The 16,659-nt window shown below is 40.9% G+C and overlaps 1 protein-coding gene across 1 annotated transcript in view; it reads right to left on the bottom strand.

Annotated features, from left to right (window-relative positions):
* The window catches only part of LOC135198034 (uncharacterized), a 560,205-nt gene extending 544,183 nt beyond the window's left edge, over positions 1–16,022 (bottom strand). The window contains exon 1 of the mRNA XM_064225396.1: positions 15,857–16,022. Within this exon, the coding sequence (XP_064081466.1) occupies positions 15,857–15,959 (103 nt within the window). The 5' untranslated portion in view covers positions 15,960–16,022. The remainder of the gene's footprint in view (positions 1–15,856) is intronic.
* Between the last annotated feature and the right edge of the window lie 637 nt (positions 16,023–16,659).

Here is a 16,659-nt window from a genome sequence, read left to right as displayed (position 1 = left end):
AATATACCAGAGAAAAAGCTAAAAGGAATGCTGAAGTTACTACCTTCAGCTCACTCACCCATAGGGTGTCGATATAAACACAGGGGCGAGTGGAAGCCACTACCACAGGATTTCTGCCAATTAGAAGATTCCCTTCAAAACCCCTCTCTAGGTAGGTGCCGTTACAAGGACTACAATACATCTACCTTCCGCTCGCTACTACTACAACTCCCGCCCAAAGGCTTCATTCCTGTATTAGCGCGCTACGGTGACCGCACGTTTTTCTCGCTGCCGTCTTCCTGTGTTTTTTGACGAAGCCATGTCTGCTCCAGAGCCCCAAGCTTCTTCATCTAAGTCGAGTATTCCATATTACGTTTTTGTATCTTGTGAGGGCACAATGCATCCCTTTTTAGCCCTTAATTGACCCCTTAGTTCTCGCGAACCATGGTGACGCTCCTTTTACATCCGCCATCTTGGGTGCATCATTCGCTGCATGCGTTTTTTCTCATTGTTATTTTATGATGATTTTTACCTCACTATTTGCTTATCACTGTTTAGTCTACTGTTTTCGTATGCCACCATCATTATTCTAGCTCCTGTCGTTTTCTGGAGCTTTGGTTTTACGAATTTTATCCTTACGTCGTAGGCCCTAACTCGCTCCCGACGTACTCTGAGGTCTCTTATTCTACGTTTATATTTCGTTATTCTAGCCTTTGGTGGTCTCCTTTTTGTCCTCAGTCCCTCAGGAGCGTGTTGGTTCCCCTTCGTACGTACTACTATTATTCTCTATGTTATACACGAGTAGTGTTTTGGCTCCTAGGCTAGCCTATAGTACGCCAGTTTTGTGGAGAAAGTGATTCCTCTCTATCTCTCTCGTGATATTCATGCATGCATTCTTTTATTGTGTTTTTCGATGTTAGTCAGTAATGCACTCAATTATATGCACATTTATGATAAATATTCATATTCTTTGTGAGATTGGAAGTCCTTGCGATTCCCTTCCCTGGCCTACCCAACCAGACCTAGCCTAGGTTTTGGAAGGTAGGTCAGGCAGTCCTGCCCCTCCACCCTTTCGGCCCCACTCTTACCGCCTCCTGCCCAGGCTATTATGCTTGCTGGGAGAACGGTCCATGACAGAGAGTCCCTCTCGTGTCATGTTTGTTGGGCCTAGACCTATCGTACCTGACCAGATTGGAATTTTCGATTTTGGAGGGTTTAGTTAGGTTCTATCCGTCCACTTCATGACGTCCTTTGGAGGCCAGGCTAGCCTACCTGACCGGATCTGTACCGATCTCGGAGGGTTAGGCTGGCTCCTTGCTGGGTGCGTTCCCCCCCCCCCTTTTTATTCCCCTTTCACAGTTCTTCCAGTAATTCCTCATCATTATTTTATGTTTGTCCTGTTGTGTGTAGCCTAGGCCTTTGCCTCCTTTAGGGTGTCAGTTAGCCTACCGTCTTTTGCTCCCTTTAGTGGTAGGCTTGTTACAGCTCCCGAAAGGTGGTGGCTCACTGATTGGTTGCTGTGGCCAGGCGATCACGACTTGCCCACTCTCCTCCAGACACAACGCCCCCCCTCCCCCGGTCTCGTTCTGGCGTTGCCTAGCTAGCTCGCGGTTCAAGTAATCCTACCGATGAACGACCGCTAGAGCATATAGCTTTTCCAAGGCGATTAGTCGGAGGTGATTGGTTGCTAGTATTTTGCGTAATCTCTTTAATATGTCTCCGGGCCCATAGGTCCTCTGGCCAGGTAGGGTCTACCATCACACCAGCCAGCAGGCTATACACCGGTTTGTATGTTCTGCTTGTGTTAGCCCGTCTCCGCCGGCATTTACTGTTATAATAACGGGATTATGGACTCCTGAGTAGGTGAAGCCTTTAAGAGATTATGCTAGAACTTGTTTTATTAGGCTCTGTAGGTACGTCTCCGGATCCATATTGGTTCCGACGTAGTGTGATCTACCATCACACACGTCAGGAAGTATATACCGGAGTTTATTGTACCATTGTTTCCGTTGCTCAGTTTTCCGTCTTCTTTGCTATCGCTGTTCCCCATTTCGGTGGGGACGGAACGGGGCTCAGATAATGTGCCTACATGTGATTACGTTGCATTAATCTGCTGCAATGCGATCAGACTCAGGCTTAGGTCTTATCTTATTCCCCTGTTCTGCTCGTATCAGGCCCTCTCCGCTGGTTATAGCTTTACCGATCCCGTGGACGGTTTCCGGAGCAGGCGGAGACATCCAGAGCCCTTTTTTAATAACCAGTAAGTTGAAATTCATACCCGATATTGCCTTTAACGAATTAAATATCTAGTTAAAGTGCACCCATCTGGCCGGAATGAACTCCGGCACCTTTATTTGATGATACTCATTTGACTTTTCAACTTACAGATAGTCCGTTGCCAGGTGTCGGGATGTCCGGCCGTCCTGTATAAGCCGTACGGGCATGAGGTCTGCCGATCTCATGCCAACTGCATGAGATCTCATGCCAACTACATCCTGGTAGATCAGAATATGGTCTGGCACCCGGAGGCCTGCACAGTTTGTTATGAACTGGTGAGGATCGTGTCAGACGAGTTGGTAAGTAACATTCTAGCTTTGTTGTTTCTGCGAAATTTCTGCTATACGTTGACTTTGGGAAATTTCTTTGACCCGGGGGATCCTAATTTGGTTATTTTTACAGGTAAGTTTGTCGCTCAAGACCTCGTCGATGGTGTCCCTTAAGTCCTGGGTGGGAGGATTCGGGAGGAATGCTAAATCCAGCCAGCCCTACGTGCTGTCGGAGGAGCTGTGTTCCCTCCTATACCCGGGCACTCCGGTTTCAGCGGCTGTACCTGCGTCTGTGGTGGCTCCCTTTATTGAAAGCATCCGTCAGGAGACCCAAACACTCCCGGAGGACCAAGAGGGCTTGTCACACAAGTCCGGAGTCTCTCCACATCAATGTCCTAGAAGCAATGGCTATTTTTCTGACCTTAAAACGTCTAGCTCCGGTCAAGAACAGTCATGTAAGATTAGTCTCGGACAGTGCAGTGATAGTTAATTGCATAAACAGAGGAGGCTCCAAGTCGAGCAAAGTAAATCATGTAATGATTGCAATTCTTTCGTTAGAAACGAAAAATCATTGGCACCTGTCAGCTACTCACCTGGCAGGAGTATGGAATGTTATTGCAGACTCACTATCCAGAACAACTCCGCTGGAGTCGGAGTGGTCCTTGGACATGAAGTCATTCTGTTGAATTTGCAATCAAATCCCGGGCCTTCAGGTAGACCTGTTCGCCACGGAGTCCAATCACAAACTCCCGTGTTATGTGGCTCCAAGTCTGGATCCTCTAGCTCAAGCCACAGATGCGATGTCCATAGACTGGAACAGTTGGCAGAAAATATACCCATTTCCACCAGTAAACCTCCTGATGAAAGTCCTGCACAAACTCAGATCTTTCACAGGACAGGTAGCATTGGTTGCACCCAACTGGCCGAAGAGCAATTGGTTTCCTCTTCTACTAGAGTTGAATCTCCATCCCAGACGGATTACCAGTCCAGACCTGACTCAAATAGTACAAACTCGGACTGTGTCAGCTTCCTCAAGAATTCTAAATGACCTAACTTTATGGACTTCATGAAGTTTGCGGCTCAGAAGGATGCTAGTGTCGACCCACTAAACATCCTGTTCGTAGAATCAGATAAGAGAATCAACACTCAGACAGTATGATTCTGCAGTAAAGAAATTGGCCATCTTTCTAAAAGAATCAGATGCCCAAAAGATGACTACGAATCTGGCAATTTCATTCTTTAGAACCTCGTTTGAAAAAGGTCTAGCTGCTAGTACCATTACTACAACTAAATCTGCCTTAAGAAAGATTTTTCAGCTTGGCTTTAATATTGATTTGACAGATTCGTACTTCTCATCTATCCCTCGAGCATGTGCCCGTCTGAGACCAGTGGACCGCCCCCACACGGTCTCCTGGTTTTTAAACGATGTACTCAAGTTGGCTTCAGACACTGATAATGATTCATGCTCATATACAACCCTTCTCAGGAAAACATTATTCTTAATGAGTCTGGCTTCAGGCGCCAGAATAACAAATCCTTTATTTTATTAAACAAGCCAATCAGGATTCAGTCCCTCACGTCCATGATATCCGGGCAGTGGCTACCTCAATTAACTATTTTCACAATATGAACTTCGAGGATCTTAAAAAATATACGGGTTGGAAATCCCCGGCAGTATTTAGACGCCACTATCTGAAGAATTTAGAGGCCCTTAAATTTTCAGCAGTGGCTGCAGGGAGCATCGTCTCCCCTCATACGGCCTAGTCTTATAACTCTATTTCCTATTCCTTTATTCTGCTATAAAAATTTTTCCCTTGATACTCACTCTTTCCTACCTGCCTCACTCGTAATCCCTACCTGTCTCCCTTAGGTTCCGGGCTGGTTTGCTTATCAATCCACTGCCGGACATGTACATAGTTTATATTTGTCCTTTTATCTTGTTTCTTTACATTGGTTATTAAAACTTAATTTTAAGAGAACATTTTATTTTTATTTTTCCTTGTAGCTTTTGAATTTTGTATTTTCCAAGCTTGTATGGCCAATTCTCTGATACTATTTCATCGGCCGACACAGGTCGAGCCCAGATAAGGGATTTTGACAAAGGAAAAATCTATTTCTGGGGGAAGACCTGTCGCCCGGTGAACCCATCCCTCTCTTTTCCTGGTCCCCACCTTTTAGCCGGCCCAAGCTTGGGTGCGTAATCCAGGAATGAAGCCTTCAGGCGCGAGTTGTAGTAGTAGCGAGCGGAAGGTAGACATATTGTAGTCCTTGTAACGGCACCTACCTAGAGAGGGGTTTTGAAGGGAATCTTCTAATTGGCAGAAAACCTGTGGTAGTGGCTTCTACTCGCCCGTGTTTATACCGACACCCTATGGGTGAGTGAGCTGAAGGTAGTAACTTCAGCATTCCTTTTAGCTTTTTCTCTGGTATATTTAGCATCTATTTATACCTAGAAATGCATGCTACAGGAGCATTTCACCGGGCGACACAGGTCTTCCCCCCAGAAATAGATTTTTCCTTTGTCAAAATCCCTTTTTTATTACTCATACAGCATGAAAAACACAATCCACTTGAAACAATTAAAGTTTAGAATATATTATCCTGGTTATTTACTATTAACACAGAATGAAATATAACAAAATTAAAGGTTATTCTCAAAAAACATAAATACTGTACAAAGAAGTACATAACCATTTCCCAATGAACTATATTCAATGGTGATGATATTGTAGGCTACATACTTTTATACATACTACAGGTACATAAAATGTTCAAATCAACTGCAGTATTCCATGGTATACATACAAAGTTTTCCCTAAGCCTTATTTTCTCACTCGAATACATAATGTAATTGGTGACTTCACTATTCTATGTAAAATACTGTATAAGACTCAGTTAGATGCCAATCATTTGTAAAAGTAAGGGTAAGGATCACAAATTTTTTGTCTGTATATCAGGACTTTTCTATATGAAAAATGGTATTTTCATGATAAAATTAACTTTCATTGATACACATTTATACTCTACTCGCGCAACAGCTAAAATTTGAAGTTGACAGTAGCAATTCACAGATTTTTTTTTTTTTGCGTAGGTAACTACTCCGCCCTATATCAGGGAACACTAGGAACAATAAAAGATTGTCACTTCTTTTGTGCCCAATGTCCATTAGAGGGAAGGAGGGAGGGCTCTAATCTGTAATTACTTGGTAAGAATATATGAAACTTAATATTATCACAAAAATGCCTTTTTCATATAAGTAACTTAACAAGTACCTAATTACTCAGCGTAATCCCACATTGATAATGGACATATTATGTTCCAAAAACAATCCCACATTGATAGGTTGCGAGATAAATGGACATATTCTGTTCCAAAACCAGTCAGTTATGAAGATGAATTTGCACACAGAATTTCCTGAGTTTGGGCTAGTAGAAATTTCCTTCAATTTATCAAAAATGATAGTTTCATAGTAAAATGAGGCTTTATGTCTATATATTTAGCAAGTAATCACAAAGCTATAGTTTCTAACTAGTAGGACAGCTTAAATTCAAAATTTGCAGCAACCATGGGTCCCAAGAATGTTGCTGAAGTTCACGGAAAGAAGAGAATGCTTTCTATGGAGACGAAGGTGGAGATTATTAAGAAGTATGAAGCTGGCATATGGTTGAGTGTGATCGCTAAGGTATATGGCCGAAATCCATCAATGATAGGGACCATCCTTAAGCAGAAGGAAGCCAACAAAGCAGCTACACCTTCTAAGGGCGTGACTATTTTGTCCAACAAGAGGAGCCACGTGCATGATGAGATGGAGAGGCTGCTTCTTGTATGAATTAAAGACAAAGAAATCGCTGGCGATACGATAACCGAGATGGCAATCTGCCACAAGGCCAGCGCTATTTTCGGTGATCTGATTGCCCAGGCCGAAGACGGCGGAGGAGAACGGACATCGACGCCAACCCCAGACTTCAAGGCTTCTTGGGGATGGTTTGATAAATTTCGTAAACGGACTGGCATTCATTCGGTGGTGTGGCATGGGGAGGGTGCCAGCTCAGAATTGAAAGTGGCTGAAGCCTTTATTAAGACGTTCGACAAGATGACGATCAAGGAAGGCTACAGTTCTCAGCAAGTCCTCAACTGTGACAAGACTGGCCTTTTTTGGAAAAAAATGCCTTGTCGGACGTACATCACGCAGGAAGAGAAGCTTCCCGGGCATAAGCCTATGAAAGACAGGCTTACGCTCGCACTTTGTTCCAATGCCAGTGGGGATTGTAAGGTCAAGCCACTACTTGTGTATCATTCGGAGACTCCTCGAGACTTTCAAGGCCCACAAAGTGCTTAAGGAGAAGCTTCCAGTGATGTGGAGGGCTAATGCTAAAGCCTGGGTAACAAGACTTGTTCACCGAGTGGGTAAGTCTGTGTTTCGACCTGACAGTGAAGAAATTCTTGGAAGAGAAGTGCCTCCCACTGAAATGTCTGCTGTTGTTGGACAATGCCCCTGCTCACCCTCCTCGCCTCAAGGAAGATATCCTAGCGGAGTGTTCTTTCATCAAGATTCTTTATCTTCCGCCTAACACCACCCTCTCCTCCAGTCCATGGACCAGCAAGTGATATCGAACTTCAAGAAGCTGTATACGAAACATCTTTTCAAGAGATGTTTCAACATCACCAATACTACAAACCTCACCTTGCGTGAATTTTGGAAGGAGCATTTCGATATCGTCATATGCATCCAACTCATTGATCAAGCTTGGCAGGAGGTTTCAAGGCGAACCTTGAATTCTTCATGGAGGAAACTCTGGCCTGATGCCATATCCACCCGAGACTTTAAGGGATTCAACGTGGGGGAAGCTGATGCAGATTCAGAAACAGTTGATATTCCTGAAACTGTTTCACAACCAGATCTTGACGAGATCGTTGCACTCAGCAAGTCCATCGGGCTGGTTGTCGACGAGGACGAGCTTACAACGGATGACCTGAAGGAGTTGGAGGCCATGCAACATAACAGCGTTCAAGAAGAGTTCTCTAGCAGCAGCGAGGAGCAGGAAGAGGACCCTGTGACAATGGCAGAAACTAAGGATGCTCTAGCTGCTTTTCATACAGTGCAATTATTTGTAGAAAACAGACACCCCAAAAAGGCTTACACAGGTTGTATGCTTGCGCAGTTTGATGGAACATTGTGAAAAGCAGGAAGAAGCAATCTTCCTTGGATAGTTATTTTTTAAAGAGGCCTTAAGCAGTAGTAAGCAAACAGGAAGATCCAAGTGATATGAAAAAACAGAAAGTTGAAAGTGGTGAAGAATTTTAAATTTTGTAAAAAAAAAAAAAAAAAAAAAAAAAAAAAAAAAAAAGTATAAAAAATTGAAAATGTAAAAATCAAAAAGACATTTAATTTTAATTTGTTTTTAAGTAGTTAAAGTTAAAGTGAATGTTTTTCTTTTTCTGCCATTTGTTAATGTGTTTTGTAAACTTTAGTGTTAATGTTCTCTGCCATTTTTAATGTTACGTAAAGTTTAGTGTTCATGTTTTCTGCCATTTGTCCTCCTCCTCTGTCGCCACTTTCGGAGACCGCCTCACTTGAAAGGTAAGGTTCCACATTTTATACTACATATGTACGTACAGTATTTCTTGTACCCTGTACACTAATATACTTTATTTACAGGTACACAGTCATGGTTATGTTAGTCACTGAATGGTCCAAATTGTTGTATTTCATTGTTTATTGGTCAATTTAGCTTTATTATAAAATTTACTGTGGTGTTTTTGTAGGGCTTGGAATGAATTAGGCAATTTAGATGTAAAATGTGGTTCGAGATACGAAAAAATCAGGTTACGAAGGCCGCTTCAGAACAGATTAATTTCGTATCCTGAGGCACTACTGTACATTGTACCCCCTCAACTCCCTAAAATTCAGTACCCTAAAACAAGGTGAAGAGATAGTAAGAGAAAATACTATGCTTCATTCTGTGATACCATGCCAGTAATACTAATAAACGCAAGGTACTGCCAAAAATGTTAATGGTTCAACTTCTGTAAAACAGTGAGAAGCTAAAATCAATTACACTTCCAGTAGAACAATTAGAATGGACGTAAGAGAAAAGTAGGACCTGAAGCTAATGAGGTAGAAGCTGCCCTGATGTCTTTAGCTTTTCCTTAAAAGGTGGAAAATGCTCTCCTGAATCTGTGTCATTGAAAATAAAGTACATTAGGATAATGGACTAGACAATTTAATCAGAGGGCTACGACTTCCTCTCATAATACCCTAGGTGTATGGATGGTCTTCAACTTCCGGTTCCCTTTCAGGTAATACTTGAACATTGCAGCTGGAGAGAGAGCTATCCATTTTTCCTCAGAGCTGGAGAGCGTTTCTGGGTGTTCAGTGTATTAACTGGCGTCAGGATGTGGTTGGCGCCAGAAGAGCTGGACATTCAGAGTAAAAACTGGCACCAGGCTATGGTTGGCACCGGGAGAGCTTGATGCCAAACAAGCTATGAGCTTGGGTGCAGTCTGGTGCCCCTGGAAATCAAGGAAGTCAGTAAATCTCTTAAGGGAGAAAGAAATGGATCCAGGACTTGGACAGGTTCTTGTTCTTGGCTAAAATCCAAGGGGAAACAGAAAACAACCCATGTCTCCTTCTTTGCTCGGACGCTCCTAGGATTTGAAAGGTCTTTGAGCTAGGGATGACACAGGAACTGGGTCTATATGCTTAAACCCCAATTAAGCCTAGTTCTATACCCCTAAATGGTGGGATAAAAAAATCCAGGTTTTCTTGGAAAGAAACAGTAATTCGCCAAGAGATCATGCTCATGGCAGAAGAGACTGTTTGAGACACCACCTTCAGAAAATCACCCCATAAGGCTGGCAAACAGAAGATTACCGTCTACGTCTTGCAATAGCTGCTGCAGCACGTCTAGAAAAACTCTTCAATTGACAGGCTTCCAAAAAATCTGGAGCCTGTTGGGGCAAGAGCAGAATACCTTTGTACAACTCTTGAGGCGAGGTTATCTGAGAAGAATTGCTTGCGGGAAGATCTTGTAACGTCCACCAACAACTGAGCAGGTTTGGGAACAATGAGATGGGTAGAATAGTGCTAAAATGTTAACACAAATTGCAGTTAGCATAAAGCTTGTATAGTTCCTCCTTAACTGTGATGAAATTCGTGAAGAGAAAACAAGGCCAAAAAGGACCTCCCCATTAATTCACAGATCCCAGAAACCAGAGGATCTAACGTCCATGATGAAGACAACACGTTTCTGACAGCTCAGTACGTCTGCTAGGGCTTTAGTTTCCTGAACGAACCACATGAATAGAAGACTTGATGATCTGTCCACAGAAAACATTCTTACTATTTAGAGTGGTGGAGCATGGAACAGCTATTGCTTACAAATATAAGTTCAGCTAGAACTGTGGTCTTGCCTGAATGGCCACCACAGTTTAGGAGTGTACTAATCCTTCAGAAGAAGTGAAAGACTTGAAAAATCTCATATAATGATTGTTCAACCACGCTAAAACCTAGGTGGGCCCCAAAGTATAGTATGGCAGACAGAAAAAGTAAAAAATTCCAAGAGATGAGACTGTAAATCTAAGGGAGAACTCAAACCTGGGCTCTTGATGTCAAGTCAAGAAAAATTAGGGCTTCCAAAAACTTGACATGAAGGACTAGATCAGTCTAGTCACTAGAGGGAGGAAAGGCAGACATTTGTCTTGCTCCTTTAAACAAAAGCCCAGTTTCAATCTTTAAAAGACTTCTAGGGTGACTAGGGAACAACCAAAGGAGGAAGCTTCCAATAACAAGCTTAAAATTTTACTCTGACACAAATGCCCTTGTCCAGGTATCGATCGACTTGGTCCCTGTGTAATCTGAACTGACGCACAAGTGAAGCCTTACGATGGAAATCGTTCGTTTAAATTAATGGCAATACCCTTCATAATTGGTGGATAAGAAAAACGAATTGGTTTTCATCTTATACGGATGTCAAGTTAACTACTCAATGTTGAGGTTGTCTATGAATGAGTGTACGTACACAAGTGTGCAAATGTAAGTAAATGTGTAGTTGCGTAAGCTCAAATTGCCCTTTTCGAGATGCGTACGGCAGCGTTAAGGGGATGTAATCCCTTTTTCATTTAGAATACATTTCTCCCTTGTAAAAGGCCACATTATTGATTTTCACTAAGTTGCATAGAAACTGGTTGTCTTCATATTGACAGACAAACAAACATAACCAAAAAAATAACCATTTTGACCGAGGTAATAATATTGGGTATTCCGAGGTGAGACTTATAGTAAAAGCTGAGCTAAATCCTTGTCTCCAAAGAAAATTTTAAGAACAGAAAAATAATTTCTTACTTCCATTCAAATTCAGCTTATGCAACTAAGGCTTTTCGGACTTCCTTACAAACTTACGACGAAAACACCAGTAATGCTGCATTTTTAGAGGCCATAAAAAGGGGTATTTATCCCGTCAAATAGCCGAGGTGACATGTAACTATCTACGAGAGAGAGAGAGAGAGAGAGAGAGAGAGAGAGAGAGAGAGGGGGGTGGGGGAGGGGGTACGAAAAGCCATCGCTAAAAAAGTTCATGTAAATTCATTTACCTTTCAATATATGCAAATCAAGTAAATAATGAATTGAGTCAAATATAGTATTTAGGCCAAATACCACGCAGTGGGGCTATGTGGTCATTCAGAACTGAAATGGAAAATGACAGTAAAGGTTTGAAAGGCGTAACAGGATAAAGACCTTCAAGTTGCACTATGAATCATAGTTAGATCGTGGTGGAAAGGAAAATGGAATCAAGAAAATATGAATGGAGGTACAGTAAAATGAACGAACGGCGTTGCAGCTAGGGATCGAAGGGACGCTGCAAAGAAACCTTAAGTAATGCCTGCATTGCACCGCATGAGGTGCATTGACGGGGTAAATTGATGGTGCATTTGTCTTTACTACCAAACGCGTATTCTTGCTCTCCTCGACTTATAAAAAGATATGCAGACGTTTGAGTCGTTTTGACGGATAAAGAAGGTCGTAATTGAACTAAATCCTGCGACTTTCGTGTTGATCAGAACAATTCGCAGCGAAATACCAGCAATGCGGGCAAAAACCAAGAGCAGGTTTTAGGCCCAGCTTATCATAAGCATTCTGGGTCCGCAAAGCATTCCACCGCTTGCCGGAAAGAAAGCGTGAATGCAATTCAGTTTGCCAATTTCTCGTACCCAACTATTCACTCTGTGGGGACCTGAAAGTTAGCCAGCGAGTTTCTTCCCCAATCCTCTCTCTTAAGTGCTCTCCCCTTCACAAAGAGACACGACGATGTGAATGCCTTTATTAGACGACAAAACCATTTTTGTACCGCGGCTCTAATGTGAAAAAATATAAGACTTATTTCTAGTAGGCCTAAACTCGCTAAGTTCAAAGATAGCGGGAAATAAAAGCCATCAAGAATCATTATACATGACTCCTTCACATATAAAGCGCAGGAAATAAGCGACAAATAAAAAAAAGCGAGGTTTTGTTGGTTTGGTTTTATAAACTGGCAGATATTACGATATGATGGTGGTCTTGCAAAATCATGCAAGGTTAACACTAGTTGTTCGTAGCACAATTTGGCAGCAAGATGCTAGAAGTGTTCCAGTTTTATAATTAGATCGGATTAATCCATATCCGGAAATAGACAAACGTATACTGGGGCTACTTCAGTAGGCGGTCTACCTGCGTATTTCTACACAGTTTCGCCGTGTTTAGTACTAGCACATCAGGGGTCTAATGTCCCTAAAGTAGCACCATGGGTTGTTGTTATTGTTTGAGATTAAGCTGGCCTTATGCCTGCCTCGGGGATCAAATGTGGTAAAATGCAATCACGAGGCATTTGACCCCCGACGGGCTAGTACTAAACACGGCGAAGCAGTGCAGAAACACGCAGGTAGTCCGCCTACTATAAAGTAGCACCCGTACTTCTAGTGCTGTATACTTATGTACTGATTGCTACATGCTGTGGTCTTTGAATAAATCTCAAAATGAAACATTTACCAGAAGTCCTTTAAATCATGAGTTCACGCACATTTAAAACATTATAAGGATACTGAAAAAGAAGTGTGGATTAATAACGATGATCGGGAGAAGGCTGAAGAGAGATTTTGAAAAGTAAGAAAGCTTTTAAAAATAGAAATAGTAAACCGTTATTAGTGTGTATATGTTACATGTAATATGTGAAATCGGAATTTTCAAGAAATCCCTAGGGAATATATGAAATTACCAATTTGCTTCGGAACATTGGAACCCTGAGGGCTAGTACTAAATACGGTGAAAGTGATTCATCTACACTGTTTCGCCATGTTTAGTACTAGCCCCTGAGAAGTCAAATGTATTTTGCGGTGTTTAGTACTAGCCGGTGGGGGGATCAAATGTCCTTAAATGCATTTGATCCCCCAGGGGTTAGTATTAAACACGGCAAGATAGTGTAGATGAATCACCGTGTTTAGTACTAGCCCTCTGGATCAAATGTTCTTAAGCTAATTGGTTATTTCACTTATGGCCTAGGGATTTCGATTTCACATAATCCCTGTAACATATTTATGCATGCATACAAGTATGTATCCACTTTGGACTGGATTACTGAGCAGAAGGAATCCACAAATAAATTAGCATGAGCATAGGTGCTCCACCACTCACCCACGTTGCCGAATGATGGGCATCAATAAATTTATAAGGCCAGAAAATGCACCAAAAATTGAAGAGTTATCCACTTTTGGACTGGGAAATGGTATGGGAGAGCGTAAACAAACCTTTCATTGGTATCATGGAAAGGGAGTTTGCCTTTAAATATGCACATGGAACCTTGGCGACCAACAACCGGCTAAAAATGTTAAATATAAAAAACAGTGATAGATGTGATCATAGTGAAGATGTTGAATACACCTTGCATATTTTTTACTTTTGTAGTCACATAAAAACATCATTGGAGTATTTCAAAAGCGTGCTATTCAATACTTGTAAAATAAATAGAGATAATTTTTTGAAAACATTAATGTTCAGTTTCAATTATAGGACTAAAAAGGATCTTAATAGTGCCACTGTATTAATTGTAGGGTATTTATATGCTGTTTGGGTCAGTAAAAAGAAACATTACACAAAAGAGGAAACAGGTGCCTTTATTAAAAGCAAATTCTGTTATGATGGGTGGCTATTAAAGAACAATTACAAAGAAAGAATAAAAAATATTTTCACAATAGAGTACATTAATTACGGTTTTTAAATAGCCAGTCTTAATTTTGTAAGTAATATCACAATTAGTATCTAGTGTTAAGAAAAAAAAAAAGTTTTAAAGTCAGGTTAATAAAAAATAAAATCCAGTAATTTGTAAATATTGTAGGTGTACATTTGTAATATTTTGTAATACCTTACTTATGTAAATGACATGTAATATTTTTCTAATAAAAAAAAAAAAAAATGATGGGCATCACATCTCGTTCTTCCATCTTTTTCACCCTCTCCTAACAATTGTTTCATAGTGCAACTGAGAGGTTTTCCTCCTGTTACACCTTTCAACCATCAATTTCCCTTTCAGCGCTGAATGACCTCTTAGTTCCCGGTGCTTGGCAAATCTGACATGTGCTACAAAACATATATATAAGAGAGAGAGAGAGAGAGAGATACCTTTCTATTTGTTTAGTCACGTCAGTTGTTGGCTTATCTTGACTCTTGGTACATTATAAATCTCTTAAATTATAAATTTATATCAATCTACCATGAAGTCCTAGTTTAAGAATGGAATATGGAATTTTGACCAATGGCCAAACACCTGGAACTCAGAGGTCATTCAGCGCTGAAAGGGTAATTGATAGTCGAAGGGTGTAACAGGAGGAAAACCTCTCAGTTGCATTACGATACAATTGTTAAGAGAGGGTGGCAAGTAAGCCGATGGGACGCTGTTAACCTGTAAAGAGCCGAAGTAGTGACATAGAGTGCACCACACGAGGTACACTGACGGCACTCTCCCCCAACGGATTAAGTTATGGCTTAAAATCTTGTTCGGTTCAGAACAAATTTGTACCAATATACATAATCACGCAAGCTAAAGTAGGTCATATAAAAGAAGAAAATTTCGGTACAAAACGCATTTAAAAATTAAACGTACAACTAGCTAATCTTGACGTCATATAGACCTACAGGTCAGGAAAACCACCTAATAGGTAGTATCAATAGTCAAAATCTAGTTTCTGCAAAATCTTAACAGAAAAACTTTTATTTTAATTATGGTTAGATCCGATCCGTTTCCAGCATAGCACATTTGAGATGCATAGGCCTATCTCACTTCATTTTTCTTAATTACCACAAAAAAAAAAAAAAATGCCATCCGTATCTAATAAAGGGCTCTTGCTTGCACATCAACCAGAAAGGTGTTTATTGTCGCTGGTGTTGATGATTAGCTGGAGTTATGCAAGCACGAGCTACTCCTCACAGAGCAGCCCCTGTATTATATAATGGCCGTGATATGATCCGATTTTGATAGTATGCTGAAGGAAGTGTTTACAATACCTATTAAATGGTCTAGTACTAGTGAACCAGGCCAGCTAAGTCAAATGCTAGTGACCTAAAGGCGCACGTGGTTAGGGCCTTCGAACTAAGGCCAACCAACAGAAACCTTATAAATGTGCCTTGGATATATGCACCACTTACCGTAATCCCCTATAAATTTCCCACAGTAAGTCTATCAATTTGCGGTAGGTTCTACCCTTTCGTGTAAAAATGAAACTACTCATTTAAATGTAAAATGTGTTCATGGCTTTAATACAAGTTACAAATGATTTTGTATGAATTATCCACTAGAAACACTAAGTTACATATTACCTTAACAGTATTCAAGTTTACTAAATGCACATTTAAAGTGATAAACATACGATGAACCGGTAAAACTTAATGTCAATAAAGCTTATAGATCCAGCTATATCTTTCAGGGTAGCAATAACTACAGAAGCATTCAATGTTGGTATGAAGTGCAATGACGGGTTTTGACTTTCATAACATCTGCACTAGACTTTTATCATTATGAACTTTGGCACGTTATATGATTATGAGTCTAGTTAATGAACTATTAGATACCAGTGCAGAGTAAAACTGTAAGAATGCTCTCGTTTCCCCCATTAGCGTACTAATTTTAGATGGGACTGAAAAAATTCGGTCTTTTGACAATCATATGGCAGTATGTTCCCCATTCGAAACTGCAACCACAAACATTGGTCTTTGTAATCAGAAAATATTCGGAGATGGCAGATAATCACGAAACCTAGCAAAATGTGGCAGAATATTCAAACACCCTTGAATAACTTTTAATTACCTTTTGAATTAACCTTCCATGATGTAGACGAAATTATCAGTCCGATGATACCATCTACGACAGAGGTGCACACGTAAAAGTATCTCTGGTTCATAAAACTCATAATTCTTGATAACGCAGACACGTGAGTTTCGCTAACTCGGTTTCCCTCCAATTTAGCAGTCAGGGCGGCCAGACCCAGACACTGCTACTGTGAAGGCCGCCAAGCGATCGTGGTCACCTAACGATCGCTAAGTCTCTTAAAAAGTAACGGTATCGACGATAAATTTTCGGCCTTATTCACTGGCCTCAAACAGCAAAAGCTTGCCGTTGGTATACGGTCAGGTTGCAGCTTTATGTAACAAGAAGAATCTTCCATGAGCACGAACACTTGGTTTACCTTATAAAGTTGACGAAATGAACATGACAGCAGAGTGGCATCCAGGTAGTTTTCCCAATTCGCGCCAACTACAAATCACCGCCATAACTCTTACAGATGATAATTATATACTAAAATCTAACATGCCTACGATTGTCCGTGTCAAAGTTTACCATTGAATTCTCATTTCGTTTTGCAAATTTAGGTAGACATTCTATGGCGAATACAGTAAACAAAAATGTAAAAAAAAAAAATATTGGAACGCATCTTCAGGCAAGACGAATAACCGCTATATGGAGTAACGAACATATTCAGTACCATACGTAAGACCAATTACAGACTATATATATCATTTCAACTGACATGTGAGTACATGACCGAAGTATCACACTTCATTAAACAGATGGCAAACTCTACATAAATCTTGCATCTAACCCACCTCATC

Source organism: Macrobrachium nipponense, chromosome 21 (assembly GCF_015104395.2).
Source record: "Macrobrachium nipponense isolate FS-2020 chromosome 21, ASM1510439v2, whole genome shotgun sequence".
NCBI classification, from domain to species: domain Eukaryota; kingdom Metazoa; phylum Arthropoda; class Malacostraca; order Decapoda; family Palaemonidae; genus Macrobrachium; species Macrobrachium nipponense.
This window is presented reverse-complemented; position numbering and strand designations above follow the sequence as displayed.